The sequence below is a fragment of the Rhodamnia argentea genome, chromosome 8 (genome assembly GCF_020921035.1).
Source record: "Rhodamnia argentea isolate NSW1041297 chromosome 8, ASM2092103v1, whole genome shotgun sequence".
In the NCBI taxonomy this organism is placed as follows: Eukaryota; Viridiplantae; Streptophyta; class Magnoliopsida; order Myrtales; family Myrtaceae; genus Rhodamnia; species Rhodamnia argentea.
This window is the reverse complement of record NC_063157.1, coordinates 25619921-25640496: the sequence shown is the minus strand read 5'-3', so window position 1 is coordinate 25640496 and position 20576 is coordinate 25619921. Positions and strand designations below refer to the sequence as shown.

General features: G+C 40.6%; 2 protein-coding genes across 3 annotated transcripts; one reads left to right on the top strand and one right to left on the bottom strand.

The window, feature by feature from the left end:
• Nucleotides 1-455: 455 nt before the first annotated feature.
• LOC115735457 lies at nt 456-11079 on the top strand. Of its 2 annotated transcripts, none has more exons than XM_048283275.1 (11): nt 456-3012; nt 3132-3368; nt 3751-3880; nt 4532-4684; nt 4779-5017; nt 5137-5206; nt 6093-6299; nt 6547-6782; nt 8320-8398; nt 8474-8611; nt 10074-11079. In XM_048283275.1, the coding sequence occupies exons 1-11, from the start codon at nt 749-751 to the stop codon at nt 10275-10277; spliced, it is 3957 nt and encodes a 1318-aa protein (XP_048139232.1). In that variant the 5' UTR covers nt 456-748; the 3' UTR covers nt 10278-11079. The 2 variants fall into 2 exon arrangements, with proteins under 2 accessions (XP_048139232.1, XP_048139233.1); XM_048283276.1 differs by having other exon boundaries at nt 5137-5209; nt 6096-6299.
• Nucleotides 11080-12374: 1295 nt separating this feature from the next.
• On the bottom strand, nt 12375-19015 carry LOC115735529. The gene is made up of 14 exons (XM_030666808.2): nt 18673-19015; nt 18050-18147; nt 17614-17696; nt 17349-17475; nt 17040-17103; nt 15000-15097; nt 14830-14914; nt 14497-14620; nt 13665-13766; nt 13438-13502; nt 13126-13207; nt 12969-13048; nt 12700-12886; nt 12375-12599 (listed from the first exon to the last, which is right to left on the bottom strand). Exons 1-13 carry the CDS (start codon nt 18933-18935, stop codon nt 12829-12831), a joined length of 1329 nt encoding a protein of 442 aa, XP_030522668.2. The 5' UTR covers nt 18936-19015; the 3' UTR covers nt 12375-12599; nt 12700-12828.
• Nucleotides 19016-20576: the final 1561 nt, after the last annotated feature.

The following is a 20576-nucleotide window of genomic DNA, read 5'->3' as shown; positions in this document are numbered from 1 at the left end:
TTAATTTCATTTCGATTTAAATTGTGCCTTAAAAACTCGATTTGAAAAAAATATGCTTGCAATAATTCGGCTCGCTCGTAAAATGATAATTTAACTCGGCCCTTTTGAAAGATTGATAGAGTAATAATATAAAAGGGGTCGCATTAGTGATTTACTTTATGGTAAAATTTTAATATTCCGGCTTGGCCTTCTTGAAAGATTTGATATAGCAATAATGTAAAAGGGTTGACATAAAAAATTTATTTATTTTTTTTGTAAATTCTTAAGATTAATTAGATCTTTTCCGTCATAGGATAATTAGGATTCGTTTTCTAAAATAGCTCTTTTGGACAACCCATTTCCTAAATTAAGTTAAATCTTACTCCAAGTAATTTTTTTTTTGCCTGTATATAAATAAGAAGAAAAAGAAAAGAAATATATATATATATTTTCTCTCTCATTCATGATTCATCAACCAAACCGAAAAGGGAGAAAAAGAAACGCCATCATCTCCGGCTCGCTCGCTCGCTCGCTCGCTCATCATCACCTTTCTCTCTCGTTGATCCGGCCCCTCTCGCCATTGGATCGTCTCCTCCGTCAATCCCGCCCACCTGCGGCTGCGACCTTCGCCGATGGCTCCCACCGCGATGCCGCGTCGCCGGCGTTGCTGACTCGCCGGCGGAGCTCTGACGCCGTCCGGAGGGTCCTTAGCGCTAACGGTTTGGTTCCCAGCGACTTTCCTCTTTTCGCCCTAGATATTGAAACGAACATGAACTCGTCGAAGCTGGGGGACGGCGGTTCTGGATATCCGAGCTCGGCCGACATTAGCTCCAATTTTCACTTCTGCACGCCGTCGGTTCCGGGATCAGGGTCTGTCTTCACCAAGTCGAGAATCTCCAAGAGGAGAAGCATTAATCGCCTGAACTTGAATCAGGAGAGCAGAGCGGGTCCCGGAGCGAATCCGTTCTTGTTCAATCCGCGTGATTCTGCGCTTGGCTCGTTTCCAAATACGGCCAATGCTCCTCCGGCGAGTGACTATGTGTTTAGCGCGAATAGGAGTGATTCGGATGGGAGTTTGGGGATAGGAGTTGTTAAGGAAATGCAGAACTTGAGAATAGGGAGTGGGAATGAGTCCGTGACTGCACGGAGTGGTGTTTCTGATGCAAATTCAAGCTCAAGGTTCGAACCAAAGAGTGGCAACAATAAGAGCTTTAGCCTTGATGAATCAGTTGCTTCTGCATTGCCGGAAGGAATGAGGAAGCTGAATATCCAAGCTTCAGATAACAAGCCTTCCAGTCGAACCGGGAGTTTTAAGTCTAATCTAAGTACGAACGAACAGGTTAAAGTTGGTGTAGGGGTTGATGCAGGCACGGATGGTTCTGCTGGGAAAAATGTGGAAGCCGTGCTCCTGGATCAGTTGAAGAAGAAACTGAATATCAGAGAAGCTAATCAACTGGACGGCAATGGGGTTGTTGATGAAGCTGATAAATTAAATGAATCTACTCGTGGAAGTAGAAAGGAATATAATGGTGTGTTTGCTGGAAATTCCGCGGCTGCTCTCCCTGATCAGATGACGAATCTCAACTTAAGGGATCCTGCAACCATGGATAACAGTACTGGAGAGAATGATTTTGAATTAAACACAAAGAAAACTGGTTTTGTATTTGGAGGGAGCACAAGTGCCACTGGTCGTACCCGTGGGGTGACAGAAACTGTACTAGTGAATGAGATCAATGAGAAACTGAATATTGGTAGCAAAATGAATGATTGTATTGTTGAGCCAGTTTCTAGAGAATTCAGTTTTCAGTCTGGAATGGAAGTCAAGCACGCATTTGGCAGTCAAGTTCCTTTAAACCGACCTACCGAAGATATAGGAGTAAGTGGCACTGCTACATCATCGTATGAATTCCCGTCAAGGAGCATGCCTTTAAAAGGAGGGAAGAATGTTTCTAGCAGAGATGAGAGAAATATTAATATTCATTCCAAGAGCAAACAGGATGATACTGGTCCATCATTTATGCAATTTAAGACGCCTGTGGCGAAAGTGGACCTGGCTTCTGGCTTCACTGAAAAAATAGCATTTACTGCAAAGAGAGAGGCATTTGATAGCTCAAAACTGAAGAAGAAAAAGGGAAAACTGAGGCAGTCCGCCCATGTCCAGCCCCGGCTCATGCAATCCTTTGTGTCAATGGAAAGTGTATCTCTGGAAAAGCCGGAGGCCTCTGAGCCTTATTCACCGATGGATGTGTCTCCGTATCAAGAAACATTAGCAGATAATCCATGTTCAAGAGATACTTCAGTTACTTCAAATGAGTCTTACAGTCTGGACAATGCCGATGCCTCAGATGCTCCTCACTCCACTTTTTCAAACGATGCTATAGATGAAAGCCTCCTTTCTGCAGCACAGCGTATGGATATAAATGATTACGAGCCAAGCAGAGAAGCAACAGAGGATGCTCCTAAGCATGGTTTGGAGAAGAGTGTCAACACTGAAGGCTCAACTGAGGAGCCTGCATCGGGGGCTGAAACTGAAAGCTTTAAAACTGCTGCTGATGATGTAGAATTGGTCAGGGATGATGATGCTGTTACTTCATCTGGTAGAACTGGAGCCTGTTGCAGTTTGAAGATCGAGAGAAGTGATGATGAAAGGAGGAAAGAACATGGCTTAGCTTCACATGTACAAGAAATGGGGGACGCTAACTTTACTTTTACTACCTCCTCGGCTTCTTATGGACAATTTTCAGCACCGAAACATAAACACAAAAAGAAAGCTTGGGTGAAATCTGTTCATGATTCCCACAATTTGAGTTCATCTCTTGAAATTCCTTATGCTTCATCCTCCATTCAGCCTTTTCCATCTTCAGCCATCTCGTTGCATCTTTCCCCTCAGCCAGAGAAAGGGAATCTACCTTCTTCTCAATACAAAGTTGGAAAAGATTATGGGGTGGATAAAGGGCTGGATGGCAAGCTTGATTCAACATCTACTTCTGCCACAACCATCACTCAGGAAGCATGTGAGAAATGGCGTTTGAGGTTAATACACTTATTCATCACCTAATGTTCAAACTTCATATACTGCGAGCTAGATTTTAGTTTGTTTGTGTAATTCCATCTCTTTTACTAAGTTTTCTATTTAATTTGATATATGTTAGGGGAAATCAAGCTTATGCAAGTGGGGATGCGGGTAAGGCTGAGGAGTATTACACACATGGAATAAATTGCGTTTCAGATGAGATGTCAAGAAGCTGCTTAAGGGCTCTCATGTTGTGCTACAGCAACCGTGCAGCAACCCGGATGGCTTTGGGCAGAATGAGAGATGCAATAGGAGACTGCATGATGGCCATTGCAATCGACCCTAACTTCTTTAGGGTGCAAGTTAGAGCTGCAAAGTAAGACGTTTTTCCTCATCATACAGTGAAAGAAAATAGTAATTTTGAAGGATATAGCTGGCATTTTAATCTTGGTTGTATCTGGTTGTGTCCTGAAGTTAACAAAAGTCATTAAGCTCTTCATACATGGGGCAACATGATTATATTTAAGGGTTCAATAACAGTTTGTGTACTTAACACAAGATTCTGTGTTTTGGACATAAATTCTTAATTGATGGTGAGCTTCATAGTGACATCTACCTTTATGTTATCTTATCTTTTCTAGTCCTAGTAAGCAGTTTCAAACCATTCTTGATTTAAATGATGAGCAGCCATAGCTAACCTTTTCTTAGAGTTTGTTCGAATGTCGTGTTCCCTGATTCATGCAATTTCCCTTTTGAAGTTGCTACCTCGCCCTTGGGGAAGTTGATGATGCATTGAGATATTACAAGAGATGCCTGCAATTAGGAAACGAGGTGTGTGCGGATCGAAAAATTACTGTAGAAGCTTCAGAAGGCTTGCAGAAGGCACAGGTATGACATTGTAATTTTTTGTCTGATTTAGATTTTAGAAGACTGATTTCTTATCCAGGTTACCAAAAAATCTTACTAAAACAATAAGGATGGGTGCTTAAATTTTGTACTGATGCAGTAATTGTTTTTGCCATGCTTTCTGCTGATGCAATTATAGATGCATGGAAATGTATATGTACTCTGAAATTTGATTTCCAGTATATTATGAATGTTGTCTGGCATGGTGACCCTGTTACTGACTCCTGATGTAGTAGTCTAGAGGGCAGTCCTCATTAGGAGCACTTTTGAAGATTTGTTATATCATTGGCATGACGGGTGACGACCTTGTTACTGACTAATAATAGTCTACAATAGTAATTATTTGGTGCACTTTTAACAGCATTTTGGGGATATAGTCGAGAAAGACTTTCTTGAGCATGTCCTGCTCCCCGTCCTTCACGGTTGATTTGGGCCCATTTGAGGCCCTGCCGGTAACAGGCTTTGGGCTCTGTGCTTTTGCGTTTCCTGTTCTCATATTTGTGTCGTTAGTTGTCTTAAGGTGCATGATTGGTGGTGCTCAGTATTCCGCTTTATCTTTGTTGAACATTCAAAAACTTCAATTTGATGCAGAATGTTCTTTTTTTGTTTGATTAGTCTGGTTTTTGGTGGCAGAAAGTTTCTGAATGCATGAACCATGCAGCCATGCTCTTGCTAACAAGAGCATCCAAGGATGTGGAAGCTGCTGTTGAAGTTATTGCAGAGGCTTTGGTTATGAGCTCATATTCAGAAAAACTGCTTGAAATGAAGGCCGAAGCACTTTTTATGGTCTGAAAAGCTTCTTTGATTTGCTAGATTAATGTAGTGCATGAAAATGGCAATTACATTTGTGTCCTGTGGGTGTCTTTTCTGCATGTGGCAGTTGCGGAGATATGAGGAAGTGATTCAGCTGTCTGAGCAGACCCTTGATTCAGCTAAAAAGAATTCCTTGGATATAAATGACCTGCTTGCTGATCAGGATGGTCTTGAGTATTCAAATAGGATATATTTCAGAATTTGGCGATGCCGCCTCATGTTCAAGTCATACTTCCAATTGGGAAGGCTTGAGGAGGGCCTTGCCTCACTGGAGAGGCAAGAAGAGTTGATATCAGCTACAAATAGGTATACATTGGGTGATGCAGATTCCTCCCTTACCTTAACATCTCTTCCTTTTGGCTTGAAATTGTAAATGGACGGCGGTTTTGAGCTCAGAAGTTTGATATATTATTTTCATCATGCAGGAATCGGAACTCCAGTTTAGCGTCGCTAATTCCCCTGGTTGGGACTGCACGTGAACTTATACGTCTCAAGGTACCCCAATCTTATACCTGCTCTATATACGTGCTACTAAATGTACATCTAGACATAATATTTAACATCAGTAGGACTAAAGGTAATGGGCTATGAAGCATGAACTCAACTTGGGTTACAGGTGCTTCAACAGTGTGTTGGACACTCTTCTTGATTTTCAACAAATCATGGACGTTCTTATATTGTTGTTTCTGGATGTTTTTGTGTGTGTATGTGTAAGAGAGAGGGAGAGGGAGAGGGAGAGGGAGAGGGAGCTTGAGAGAGATAGAGATAGAGAGGGAGGGAGGGAAGTGCATGAGCATGCGCATGAGATGTTTTAGTTTCAAGAACACTGAAGATGATTTTGCAGCAAAATGTTTGCAAAAGCAGTATCTTAATAAAGATCAGTTTTTTTCCAAAAAAATTGACAAAACTCGTGGTAAAATTTTGATTAGACTTTTACTGTTAAGAGACAAAACCGTTGTCTATTTTAGTTAGCGGAAATAATAATAAAGTCAATCTTCAGATACCTATATGTTCATGAAAGCCACTAGAACATGTTACCTTTTTCTTTCTAGGGAAATTTTTCTGAAAATAAAGGCAAATAATATTGCCAACAACCACTTAGAAACACTTAATGGAAGATCTTTGAGGAGTGTCTGGTAGGATTCTTAAAATGGGACTGGTAGTTTACAACCTTTCAAATTCTCTTTTGCCCCATCTAAAAGTGGAGGTTCGTGTGTCAAAAGTGTAAATTGAGGGACATTGTTTGACTCATGGATGGTTGTCTAAAATTGGTTAATCTTCTCGAATACTAGTACTGAAACTTTGCATTGCTTTATGATCTGGAGGCATTACTTTTGTAGTCTTCGGATGATGGATTGTTATATGATTTTTGTGTACATAGGCGGCAGGTAATGAGGCATTTCAAGCTGGAAGGCATGCAGAAGCAGTTGAACATTACACTGCTGCCTTGTCATGCAATGTGGAGTCACGTCCTTTTGCAGCTATTTGTTTTTGCAATCGTGCTGCTGCATTCAAAGCTATGGGCCAAATCACTGATGCTATTGCTGATTGCAGCCTTGCCATAGCCCTTGATGGAAACTATCTGAAGGTTTTACTATGCAATCTCTCTCTCGCTCTCTCGCTCTCTCCCTCCCCATATGTTTGTGCGAGAGTGCATACATATATGCATGCAATTCATGTTCCATGCTACTGTCCAATTTGCCATTGCAGACTAGCTAATTATAGACCATTCTTGATGCACAAGTCATTCTGCTTCAATGAAAATTCCAATAATGAGGTGCTTCAAATTTGGTTGTTGCTGTTTTCTTTTTTACATTTTCTACCTTTTAATACAGGGAATATCCAGACGAGCCACTTTATTCGAAATGATAAGAGATTATGGACAAGCAGCAGCAGACCTCCGGAGGCTTGTTTCTATTCTCACAAAGCAAGTAGAGGAGAAGACAAATCAAGTTGGAGTTTATGATATGTCTCTTAGTTCTGTCAATGAACTAAAACAAGCAAGCCTACAGCTTAGTGAATTGGAAGAAGCAGCAAGAACGGATATTCCTTTGGATATATACCTAATTCTGTAAGTTTTTGTTTTCTCATTGGGTTATACATGTTTGTACTGTTTGATGATTGATCTTGCCTATGCCTCATGCTACTGCAATCTACGTGCTATATTATTTGGCTAGTCTGGCAAGACCTGGAAGTTTGGTACTTGAGCTGTTAAGATGGAGAATTGCCTCCTTTCTCTAAATGATTGTCACTTTTCTTACAGCTTTTATTTTATGCTCTGGGATGGTACATTTCCTTCTTGGGTAGAAGGTTCATAGGTGAACTTTCTGTGTAGACTCCGTAAATATTGTATGCATATTCCACTTCCAGCAACCAGATATAGGGATTCTTATACTTGTTCTCTGCTAAGGAATCATTTCTTCCTTGTCCAATTTCTTTAGTTGGTCTTCCTCTTATCTTTGCCTAAGCAAATTGCCAATGTCTTTATCTCCTTTCCTTGTTTGAGGGAATATCATGCAACATAATTCAGGGTCCTCGAGTGAAGTTATTTAACGGGTTGCTTATTCTACTTTTATTGGTCTTTTAGATGGTATTTTAGTTGTCAGAATATTTAATCATTAAACTGTGCCTTCATCATATAGTTGGTCTTACAAAAGTTTGCATGGTATCAAAGTGGGAGATCACGAAGTTCAAATTTCTCCAGGCTCTTTGTTTACCTTAAATTTATTTTTTCTCCGTCTTTCAGTATTAAGCCAAATCTCAACCTATGCTTGATGGAAAGTGTCGGAATATTTGAATAGTAAACTGCACCTTTATCTTATAGCTTACACTCTTATAGCAGTTCATTGTGCATTGACAAAATTTCACAGTAGTAATGAGTAATGAGATTTGACTGGGGAAGACATTGTTCCTGGGTAATAGTAATCATGTTAAGCCTTCCACGCACCATGCCCACTTTGTTTACCTGACTATTGCCTCCTGGGATAGTGCAGTCTTTGCACTTCTCATTTAAGTACTTCCACTAAACAACAACAAACAAGTGTCGTCTTTTGGGGAAAAAAATTTCAATTGTCCACCTGTTCTCTATTTTCTCATTTCTTAGACAGTATGGCAGTCTTCTTCCTTTCCTTTCCTTTTCCTGGGATCTGCAAATAATAGAACCAACAAATCGATATGGTGGTTTTGGGGGTGGATCTTTTATTAGAAAGTTTCTCCTTTCTAGTTACCTATTTTTTGCTCTTTCTGCACTCCAAAGATTTTTTAGATAAATTATGTTTTGTTTCCTGTAAGATTTCATAAAAATTTCTCAACGTCAGCAATTTCTTATATTCATCGTTCTGGTCGACTTTCTGGCTTGTCATTGTGGTACATGTAAGTGCTGTCATGTGATTTCATGTCATCAAAGCGCAAGTGCTACAAGCCTTATGTTTGATTCACTTACTTCCCAAGAATCTCGATAGTAATATGAAGTCTCAAAACCAACCATTGAAGCCACTAATTTTCGAGATTCTTATCCCATCCTTAATGTGACTCAAGTTTAGAATTTACGATGAAGACTTTATTGCCATTATCTTTTTGAGCGATTCACTTGAAAATATTCATGGCAGAGGAGTAGAACCATCAGCGTCACTACCAGATATAAGGAAGGCCTATCGTAAAGCGGCACTTAAACATCACCCCGATAAGGTCTGTAATTTCTTACTCTGCTGAGTGCTTTGATGTTATCAACTATTTATGACCATTTATTTGCATTTGATGTAGGCGTGTCAATTTTTGGCAAAATGTGACAATGGAGATGATAATCTTTGGAAGGGAATAGCAGAAGAAGTCCGGAAGGATGCTGACAGACTTTTCAAAATGATTGGAGAAGCACATGCTATACTTTCGGAACCTACCAAGGTATTAAACTTCTGTCTTCTTGCTCTGTTTTCATGATCATAGGAAATGCTATTTGTTATTATCCATTTACATTCGTCTTCTTGCTCTGTTTCATGGTTATGGGAAATGCTATTCATTGTTATCCGTCTATGTTAAAAGCATAGTTGTATATGTATCATTGTAACCTTGCTGGTAGTACTTTTTAGTTCCATTTTTGGTTAGTCGGACCCAAGCCAGCAGTTTTCTGCCCAAAGCTTTACATAGTGAAGTCTCTTTTTACTTTGTTTTTAACGTGATCTTTGACTACTCAAAGAGGACAGTACACATTGTGAATGGCTTTTGGACACAATGTTATGCACAATCATAAGTGCTTGCGTGACAACTTTGAGAGAGACAAGAAACTAATACCAAGTACTGCATGCTTAAGTCGGTTACCATATACAGTCTGCATAGAATCAGTTGCCAGGAGTGTAGGTAACATTGTTCACGTTGAGTACACAGGAATAATGCTGAATTTTAAGTTGGCATCACCCTTTTCCTGTCTTGGAACTTATCACGTTGTTGTGCCCGTATAGAATTCGCTATTATGAGGATATCTCTTATTCCATCCCAGAGAACTCTAAGTTACTAATTAAAAAGCTCAGTCAGCACTGTCAATTTCCTTATTACCAACTAATTTATTGGTGCTTGTAAATCAAGTTTGTTCCTTAGCGTCTACATCCTTTTCTCCATATGAAAACCAGACACAGCTCGTGACACTTGTCAAGCACTTTTTGACGTTCTGATTAGCAAACTTATCAGATATTTTTCTTTCTCATAACTTGCAATACGGTTTAGCAGATGCTAGAGTGCAGAAATCCTCCAAAGAGATAACCAAAGTCTCTGGTCGCTTAGTTAGTACCTTCCCGATGATCCCCAGTCATGAGTCCTCTTTCTATTAATATATTTGTTCCAGATAGTTTAAATTGTAGTGACATCAGATTTTCCACTCAGGAACACTAGCAAGATGTGTTTCAAAAAAGGGTTATCTGGTCGTAGGTCTGCTTTTTCTGTGATCAGCCCTAGTTAGATGGATTTACTGTCTCCCTACCTAATGAACGAAGTATGAAACTTCACACACTTTATAGTTCATATGGAGAAGCCTTCCAGTTGAATGTTTCGCCCACATGTTGCAATAAATGAACGCTGAGAATCGACTCTCCCAGGTAAACAGAAGAACATTATGCACAAGTTGCTCCAAACATCTTCAGTGAGATGGTGGGTTGGTCCTAATTGTCCTTAGTTTTATCTGGTTTTACCGCGCATGCTGTTATTTTATATAATATTTACTGGAAGCACTCTATTCTAGCACCCTTTATTTGCAGTTAAATTGCCAACAGAATCAATTCTCTTTTTGCTTGTCATGGACAGTTTTCTGTATTTCAACATGGAACTTGTTGATTCTCAGACTCTATGGTACTAACTTTTAGTTTTTGAGTCGCAGCGTTTACAGTATGATCTTGAAGAAGAGAGGAGGAATACCGAGAAGAAACGCAATGGAGCCAGTACAACTAGGACACATAGAGACGACCAAAATCATCCACTCGAAAGAAGCGGCAGCAGGCAGCAAAGGAGGGAATCTTGGAGAACTTATGGTAGTACCCAGTCTCGAGCCTCAGAGTCAAATCGCTGGACGAGATACACTTGATCGCCGGGCGCGGTATAAGCATAGTAGTTCTGGGGCACTCCTGAATACAGAGAAGCACGGCCCACACGGTTCTTCGCGACTTAAGGATCCTACTACAGCATAGGATGTGCAGAGGTCTAGAGGCGATACGATTTCCTTTACCCCTCCATAATTGGAACTCAGTGGAATGCGTGTACATGGCTCTTGGGGAAGAAAACAAGCAGAACAGACCCACCCATTTGAAACTTGTAGTCTAAAAGGAGGGAGATTGCTCTTAGCAGAAGGGGATGCAGTTTAACTGGAGTAAAGGCAACCGATAAAAGTAGATCCCAATTAGTATGGGATGGAGCTTCGCTTGTGTTGATAGACTGTTGATAGACATGACAAAGGAGAGGGCGAGATGGAAGAAACATGGGACTGGAACAAATGTCCGAATACTAACTCCTGACTTTTAACAGTAAATATCTCAGACAATCTGTACAGAATGGGGGAAGTGTTATTTATAGAGGCAAGACAATTACTCAACTCGACAAGCTCTTCGGTTCTGGCAAAGGGTGATACCGATGGAAATGGTTCTGCTGATATTCTTTCCTCTTTACGTATCACAGAAAGTAAGTTTTTCTTATCCCACCGTGTCACTCATTTTCGCTTTTGCCCATGCTCTCCAGATACTCGAGCAAGTTGTCTTCTTGTTTCAGATAAGAGAAAAGGGTTTGCTATGCACACAGATGAAAGATGGTTTTGGTGTACAGTCGGTTTTCGAGGCCATCATCTTTTTGGTTGTAAAGTGGTTTGATATTTACAGTTTGTATTCATTGATCAAGTATTCGGGTGGGGAGCTCATCCCTTTGAAACCAATCTCTGCATACAAGTGTCGTGGAGGGGAAAATCCCTTATTTACTAGTGGGGAACAAGGGGATTGTCTATTTCAAATAATGAGCGCGACCCTGAAATCGAGAAGCGCCTGGACCTTTTCCTAAAAATTGGAATTAGGAATCGCCCGTTGTGGGTCCCATTCTCGGGTGCGTTCATGAAACCAGTCCCACCAAGTCCCACCAAGCTTCACGCGATCTGTGAGTTGTTTTCTAGCAAGTCATGAATCGGTCCCACCAAGTTTCTTCTTTTTTTTCTCCAGCTAAAAAGAATACCGTATTCTTTAATTGCCTTGTTGTTTGTATAAAAACTTCAAATTCAGTGCAAGAATATTTCACTTTCTTCTCTTTACTTGAATAGATTGAAGACACTAAAAAGGGATAGATTCAGCAGAGTTAAGGTTTTTAACTTTAGAGAATGGCAATGGAGAGTGACAGAAGGAGGCAAGGCCGTGAGTCATGCAGGGCAGAGAGTCGAGAGACGGAAAGACCGAGGGAGTTACTTGAAAGAGTTGACTAACAAGGGAGACTATATATATATCGGTATGGTTTCACATTGAAAATCGGACCAGTACCCATCAGTATCCTTGGAATTTACCAATTCTAGGCCGATTCGATTCGGGCGGTTTTCGATTTCTTTACACACTGCTATGAGAGCCTATGGTTAGATACGTAGCGTACCAATATAAAGCGTTAAATTATGTTCATCTGCTGCTTGTTTTCGCTAGCGGGACTATTTTGCACTGGAGTCTCTGTGTTTCCCAGTAAACTTAATATCAAAAAATATTCCCCCTAATTTTAAAATCAGAAATCATTTTTCAAATACGATTGGATTTCCACGTCCAAAATTAGGACCACTGGGCTCAGACCCGGTCCCTCGCAGCCAAGCCCAGGACGTCAACGCTCGTGCATGGGGGTTCTCATAGCGCGTGCTCAGGGCTGGACTGGCTCCCCGCAATTGAGTCCCGACCCCCATGGTCGAGACCCCGCCAGCCAGGCTCGGGCCCCACAAGGTCAGGCCTGAAATTTCGGCGCCCGTACTCGGGGTTCTTGGATTCTACATCCGGGCTTGGGTCCTCCGTGGACTGGCCTGGGACCCCGACGCCTGAACCCTGCTGCATACGGGGGTTGTCTTCGAAACTTTCTCTCAATTGTGTACTTCATAGTTTTACCATAACGTTACAAAATGATTTGGATATTACTTGCAAAGTACAGCTAAACATTCATTTTCCATGAAAATAAGTTCTTTTAAAATTAATTTTCATGAAATAAATTGAGCAGTACTAGCACCATTTTCGCTGTTAACTCGAAGGAAGACACTGTAGAAAAAAATCATTCATTGATTCAAGCGCTATGTTCTCAGGCCTATGTCGGAAAATGGGCATGGATTCGTAAAGTCAACATCGCATGCTGGTTCGTATCACGAATCTAGTAAGAACAAGGGGGCGAAAATGATATCGGATGTGCGAACCTGCAGAATCACATCGATAGCTTAAGTCATGATTAATAACAAACATGAGATTCGGAAAGAAAAAAAATTTGTCAATAAGACTCGTAGACAAGTTCGTTACCCGAGTCTTGTCGAGAAAGCGGGACAGAAGTGGCAACTCAACTATAAGGACAATTTTTGCAGCACTCTAGAGAGCCAAATTGATATGATTGGCCGATTCTTCGATCTCCCCATATCACCAAGATTTTATTCAAACATAAATTCCCAATCCAACTTCTTTTGGGGCGGTCTCCACCATCCAGGGAGGCCTGTTGATCAGAACAGGATAAGCAAAATGGAGAAAAGACAGACAGACGGCACTCAACAGTAGGTCATGGAAATAGATGTTACTTGTTTATCACAAAGTTGGTAGTTCCTTGAGATGCGCGTTTCAGAAGAATCTCCCTGGCCTCCACCGCAATTCCTTCAGGCTGCATGCACCCATATGTACAAGGTTTATTAACAGGAACCCTAAGATGTGTGCTAGTCATCACGACAATGTTCACACCTCTTCTGGGAACCATACGCCAGGTTGCGAGCTTCCCTCCAGAATTGCGAGAACAAATGCAGCAGTAGAATATCCAACTGACCTGAAAAGGACCCAAAAACAAAAGGAAATCTGTATAAGTTATCTGTGCCTTCAGCAACGTTTTTTGTGTTTCTTCAGGGGGAGATACCGTCATAATGAGTACCAAAACCCCATGAAGATCTCTCAGTCATAAGTAAAAATATAAACACGAGCAGTCGGAGAGCGTATGTGTGGACATCTATACAATTGAAAGGGCTGATAACATTGATAACTCATGTACAGATTTCTTACACTGAGAGTCTCCTATGAGTGAATATGGAAACTGTATGACGCCCATCAGAACACTCCAAATCAACCTACCAAAAGACCGATGGAAACGGATTCAAGATAAAAACTTAGCTATATGCAATATTCAATTGGGATATAGGTGGTTCCCATATGACAGGATCCTCTCGAGAAAAAAGATGGAATGCAGAGAGATGATGTCACATAAGTAGAAATCACTCGGTAAATCTCACCCTCATTGAAACACGCTCGCCTGCTATCCCATCAACTGCACGAACTATGGGATCAAATAGTTGAACCAGTTCCTGTACTTTGCTTCTGTCTCTAAGATATTCCTGTATAGTTTGTTCATGTATGAATCAGTACAAGACTGCTTCTAGTCCTAGTGGTATGAGGAGCAAGTCAGCAGTAAGTATTGGTCACTAGCAAAAAAAGAATCAAATCATCTTCTGAGACTCACCGATAAATGAGCTACTAAACGGGTCTATGACCTATGCCACCCCTACCACTAGCATTTCTTGACCCATGCCCGTCACCTTTTATACTCAAAACACATTGTAATGATTTTGCACAATTAAGGATCGTACGCAACTCCACCTATGTAGGCATTATCTTACACTGCTAGTCCTAAGTCCAACTAAAGAATGAGGGGAGGGGTGTATCAGTCAATCAACTGCTGGCACTCTTTCTTTCTATTTTTGAATTCTTAATGAAATGAATCCTGTACGAAATTCGCGAAACCTAGGTCTCGAGGATCCAATACAGGGTCAAGCATAATGGCATAATAGGATGCATATTGCATATAGTTGACACATTTAGTGGGACAATGGATGAGGCTTGTTGTCATCATCATCGTCATTATTGTTATACTAATAGTATTCTAAGGAAAGTCAGAAATGGAAATGGGAAATTAATTGCTATTACTGTAGGAGGTCATGGTCAATTGTCCCGGCTATCAGGCTATTCAGTCAGTCTTTCCAATATATCACAGTGATTAGGCATGTCCCTGACTCCCTGCTAATATGTGGCCATGAAACATTGAAATAGTCTAGGGTTGAAGTTTACAGGAGGTAGAAGATTTGTCATTGCCGACATCCCCCAGTTCCAGAAAAATGGGGCAGTTCCAAAACGAGCACTGACAGTGGGCACTCTGAGGATTTCATGAGCACTTCTCACCTCTGGCAAGTTCCTGGAGAACAGTTTATTCCTGGTGAGATTGCTTTTATAGCATGTAAAAACTTATGGCAGCAGTACCAAGTATCCAGTGTTGAATGTAGCCATACAAGTTAAGTGCAGGGGAGAAATCACATCAAATATCTAAATTGGACCAAGAAATTGACGACATGTTTCCATTAGAAGGGTTGATCCGCCAATACAAGAGTTTTTTCCAGAACTTACAGCAGGAAAACATCCCTCTTTCCAATCCCCTTTCCAAAATCAATGTTTAGACCTCCACTATATGGCTTTAGTTTGATCTCTTCTCCTGATCAAAGGTAGGAAAAGCCCGTTGTCATCTTTGAGCATTACATATATACAGATTCTACATTTCAGATGAAAAAGTCACTAACCTTTACTATAGGCAACTACCTCTTCTCCGAGAAGTAGAAAACTAGTTGCTAAAATTGTTGGACCAGCACCGCCAGTACCTGCAGTGTAGTAATAGAATCTGACCAGAAATTATCGTGTAAGTTTATTACTAGCTTCAATAAAGAGCAAAGAGTCTTCTATTACCACTTCATGGACACAAAATATTAACAATTAGCTGAACTTACATTACACTTTTACTTCCAAGAGCAATTTTGTCAATTTAAAATGGACACATGTTGTGTTAAAAAAGGAAGAAATGATTTGTAAAAGAATGCTCTGATGATCTGACTAGCCAGTATCAAGTATGGCAACAATAGATAGCAGAAAAGAGACATGACTTACCATCCACACGGAATACGAGAATGACAGAAAACAGAGAGAGAATGTGATGCCTTTGGTTAGGAGCAAAGGCACATTGGTTATTTTAGTGCTAGTAAATATACTGCGATTTAAGGAGCAATGACATGGTAAAATGGAATATAGGTATGTGGAAGGTTCTACGGTTCTTAAACTAGAAGATGATAATCAACACTGAAGCAGACAACTAGATCATTGTAAGTGCAAATGTTCAGAGGGAGCTTTCATGTGTCTAAACAAACTAAAAAACAGTCTTACATGAGACAAAGGAAAACCAGTCTCATGCTTATCAAAGGAAGAAATTAAGAGAAGGAATTATAGAGGGGGAAACAGAAAATAAAAGAGAAGAAATGGAGAACTCAAGTAACAACAAACTAAAGTGCCAATTTGCGTTAGTAAATAAAGTGCCTTCTGTAGGCAATGGAAACTCATTGACAATACCCATGAACAACTAAAGAAGCTACAGTAATTTATGCAACTAAGGTGCTCGTTGGCCTAAACTGAGGCACCAGATGGCTGGTAAAGGCATAATGCTACGGCATGCTAAAATCTAACATGTCATGCACCTGAAAAACGAAAGATAGAAGTAGACTATTATGGAATAATAGATCTTTCCTCAGCAGTTTAAAGAAATCTCTTGTGATCTATATCGTACTTTGTCTGAGAACAATACAACTGACAAGTAGGGCGGCTAACATTACACTGGACTGTCCAGTGAAGGGAAAACAAATTAATATTGTAAAAGAACCAGAAATATATGGAATTTATTTGACAAAGGGTTGGCAAAATAGAACTTTAAGAACCAAAAATGCAATGCACAAATGGGAGGAAAAGTTAAAGGACAAAGAAGAGATATACCATGGGGGTGGGGAGATGAATAGAAAGTGACGGAGACTAGTGCAAATACAGAAGAAGCAAGAAAGCCTGTGGCTGATAAGTGAAGTCAGAGTAGGGAATAGAGAGAGTGAAACAGGAGAGAAAAAGGAAGTAATTTAGAAAGATGAGGAGGCAGGAAAATAGTATGTGCAGGATAGCTAGCTAAGAAATTGCCAGCAAGTCTATATAAGATGCCATTGCCACATCAGAAGGATATGCCTTGAACTTTAGTGATCTTTCCGCTTTAGTAAGAATAAGGAACGGATCAGGATTTGAGGAAATCTAAAATGTTTACAAGCTGACAAGAGAAAGCAACTCTAAAGAGCTTATGTGTCTTATCCCCGCTTTAGTAAGAATAAGGAATGGATCAAAATGTGAAGAAATCTAAAATGTTTACAGGCTGACAAGAGAAAGCATCTCTAAAGATCTTATGTGTACTTATCCAACCCAAAGTGAGAATTCTTGAAGTGTATTCTAACTTCGCCTTGATGCTGGACATGTGTCAAAGAAAGCAATCCCCATTAGGCCAAACAAAGTATATTACCACCATATCCTCTTTGTCCTCCAACCTTTTACAAGTTAACAGCCTTAAAATATCTAGGATGTGGTTTATTTATCTCCGATGAGGATAAATTCAATCGACTCTCAGTTCTACCAGAAAAGAAACAAAAAATATCCAATACACCTAATTCTCAGTCCTTAACTAAATGCTGAGAAACAGTCCATCCTCAAGGGCCTTCAAAATAATTTACCTCAAATTTAGGGTAACTACTTCAGAAGATTCTCACCTCAATTTCTCAGGCTCGCCCTTGCTCTCATCTTTGGCTGCACGGACAAGCTCAGCTGCCATAACTGTCATAAAGGTGGAATTAAATCAGCATTTGGCTCCAATAAAAGTGAAAGAGCTGATGACAAAACCTATCTTTTTCACAACTGTGATCTCTCTAGTTGAACTCGTTAACCTCCATTTCAAATCATACTATGTCACTTCCTTTCTTATTCCCCTTCGATTGACAGGTTCAAATGCTAACTTAAAATAAAGTGCACGAACTGTGAGCCAACTAAAAGAAAGCAATCATAACAGTTGTTCATAGCACCATTGCTCACTCCTGGGTAAATTCCACCAGTTGTGATGGCCGGAATATTTACAGCAGCTGCTTGGTCATTGAACGACTTCGCATGCAATGCATAGTGAATATCATCGCAAACATCAACATATGCAGTCTGCAAAGAAAGCCCATAGACGCAAAAGAACGTAAAAATTCTTTGTAATCACATCATATCTAATTTTCTATGGGGGAAATATATTAATCAAGGCCAAATAACAAGGGAGACCCAAACATATCAATTACCTTTTCTCACCTTGGTTGATATAGCTGCCTCAAGTACATTGCAATTCTGAGCCTGTTGAAAGGGTCCTGCTGCGTGAACCACAAGATCTACATCTGCAATGACATGATGATGGAGGTGACATGCAAGAAGTAACTGAAATTGTTGCTAAAATAACTCGAGCACAATCCAATAAGGCCTGATTCCCTCTCACAAATTATACATCGCATTTCATTACTCCATTATTTTCCCTCATCCACTGGGAGGAGAGGAGGGGAACAATGAAGGTACCCACTTTCTAGGCATCCTGAAAATTTTGTCACTAAAAAGGCTTTCAAGTTCCTCACATTATCCTTACACAGCATTACCATGGATTTTGAGGAAAAATCAGTAGATCAACTATAGTATTATCAGCAGATAAACAGCATCCGTGCCCTAGTTCTAAGAATGTGAAAGAGATCTACTTTACCATCCATAGCTCTTTCCAAGGATACCATATCGTCAATGTCGACTTGAGCAAACGCAGAGTTATTTCCCAATGTAGCCACCATTGAATCACCTTTTTCCCTTCATTGAAAATGTATAACGTAATTAGACAATTACCACCTAATTGTCATCTAATACTGGAAGCAAGAACCAGTACAGGATCAATGAGAGGAATGCAAAATCTGAACACAAATCTTTATGATCCTGATACTGAAGTGTCTGCTCTATGTAAGGGGCGTTTATTTGTTACGCTTCAAAATTGAGACAAAGGCATAGTTCACTCTGGTCAATCAGACTGAAATCAGTCATCAGACTTGTCCTTCAAGCCAGTGTGACGCCTCTTAACAATGTCAAGCTCGCGAGAGTGAACTATTTCTCTCTCCTTCTTCGACTGCTCCTCAAGTTCTAACTTATCCCGAATATATCGGAGAGACTAAACGGAGACGAACTCCACAAAGAAGACTGTTCGTCCACGACATAGTTGCGGCCATTTTCACTTGTTTCTACTCGTGCGACTACGCAACGGAGCTCGAAATCTCTCCCAATTATCCATAATCGCGCAGCGGGTCGCTTGAGCTGGAAAACCAAACGGGAGCCCTATATTACCTGTTCCGACCGCCGACGACGATCTGGAGATCGGGGGAGAGATTGGAGAGGGCGAGGGCGGTGGAGCCGCCCACCCGGCCGGTACCGCCGAGGACGAGGAGGCGAGCATTGCGGGCCTTACCGGGGAGATGGACTCGGCTCGGGTGGCTCTCCAGGGCGCATGCTCTGAAAGCGAAAGCTGAGCAACAGCTCTTCGAATGGACCAAGCTTCGCGCCATTAAGCCCCTCAAGCTCTTCTCTCTCTCTCTCTCTCTGGCTCTCATCCAGAGAGGGACGGAGCTTTATCTTTTGGGGCGACAGTGGTCGACGTCGTTTTGGTTCGTTCCTGCCGCTTTTAACGGTTGGTTTGCAACTTCCGTACGTGGACGTTTGCGCGCAAGGCCGTACCAAGAGACTTTTAGATAATGTCCACTTATTTACAAAATTGCCATACGATATAAACCGGTCTAATTATTCAAATGTCTCTCCCTCACCCAGTCACCCTCACGCTGGGGCGGTTCGTTCACTTGCGAAGATGAAGAATACTTCTTCCTTCCCCTTCGCCCGGCCCGGCGAGATCCGATCAGATTTGAAGATCGAGAAATCCCTTTTTTCTTTATAAAGGAGAAAAAGTCTATGTCCCTAATTATAAACTCTTCATCAACCCCAGGAAAGATAGATGGGAATCCCACTTATCTGCAAAACCCCTAATTTGATTGGTGACGGGGGACTTCTGGCATTGGGGAAAAGCCCTATGGCCCGATCAGGGCATGCTGCAAGAGCATAGATGAAGTCCCCTTCTTCGATGAGCTTACGTTCCAAATCATCCTGCGAAGACAACAAATACTCGTTGTCCGTCACATCACTCGGTATATTTATTTTTGCAAAACCGGTCTTACTATATATTAATAAATGTGCTTAATTTTTTATTCGCAAATGCTATCTCACTAAAATGTGAAGTCGGGAAACTTGCTTCTTGAGTTTTTAGTCACGTGTCTTGTAACACGACGACAACTTTACCAATAAGGTAATTTTTTTTTTATCTTGAAATATGCGTAAATAGAAAGTATTTTATGCAGCGGATGCATCAAGTGGTAATAATGCATGGTGTGACCGACCAATCACTGTTATTCTCGTGCTGTGAATCCTATCTTCTTCTTTTGTCAGGAATGAATCCCATCTGACGCAGCGTAATGTATGCATGCTTAAGAAAAGAGAGACTATTGATTGGGCTCGATATGGGCATCGACCTATAATGAGGGGCCCAATGAGTTGAGGCCCATTTTCAAAGGAAACCAGCCCAAATGTCCCGAACCAAACAATAGGGGAAGAGAAAGTCTTCGCAGGTTGTGGTGCTCATGCCTGAGTCGCCCACGCCGGACAATTGAATTGGTATAATATGATAAACGATGGCGACAAGAGAGTTCATCATTTTCAAAGCGTGCAAGCACGAAGGCGTGGCATGTGAGATTGCTACTAATTCAATCTCCACGAGTCTTTAGACCAAAACAAAGAGAAATCTCCATGAGTCGCGTTTTCTCGTTTGTATTGGGAAAAATGAATGATTTGAAAAAAAAAAATTAATCGCTTGTGTGACCGATAAAAACAAATAAATGAAAAATATTTTCAAAATCTATGAAAATAAGAAAGAGTTTAGCCATGAATTATTATCGATAATGGAAACATTTTCCATAAAAAAAAAAAGATTCCAAACAATCACTTTTGAAAAATATTTTAGAATTTATTCATTTTTTTCCCGAAAGAAATGGAGGAGTGATTTAATATTTAAATGATTTAACACTATCTCTTGCCCCTAGGCTAGAATCGACAATGTTGTAAATTGTCGTGCCGTGTAAAATTTTATATAATCATTATGAATTGGCTGAAAAGTTTCAAGCTGTTAAATTAAAGCGCGACTTTTATGA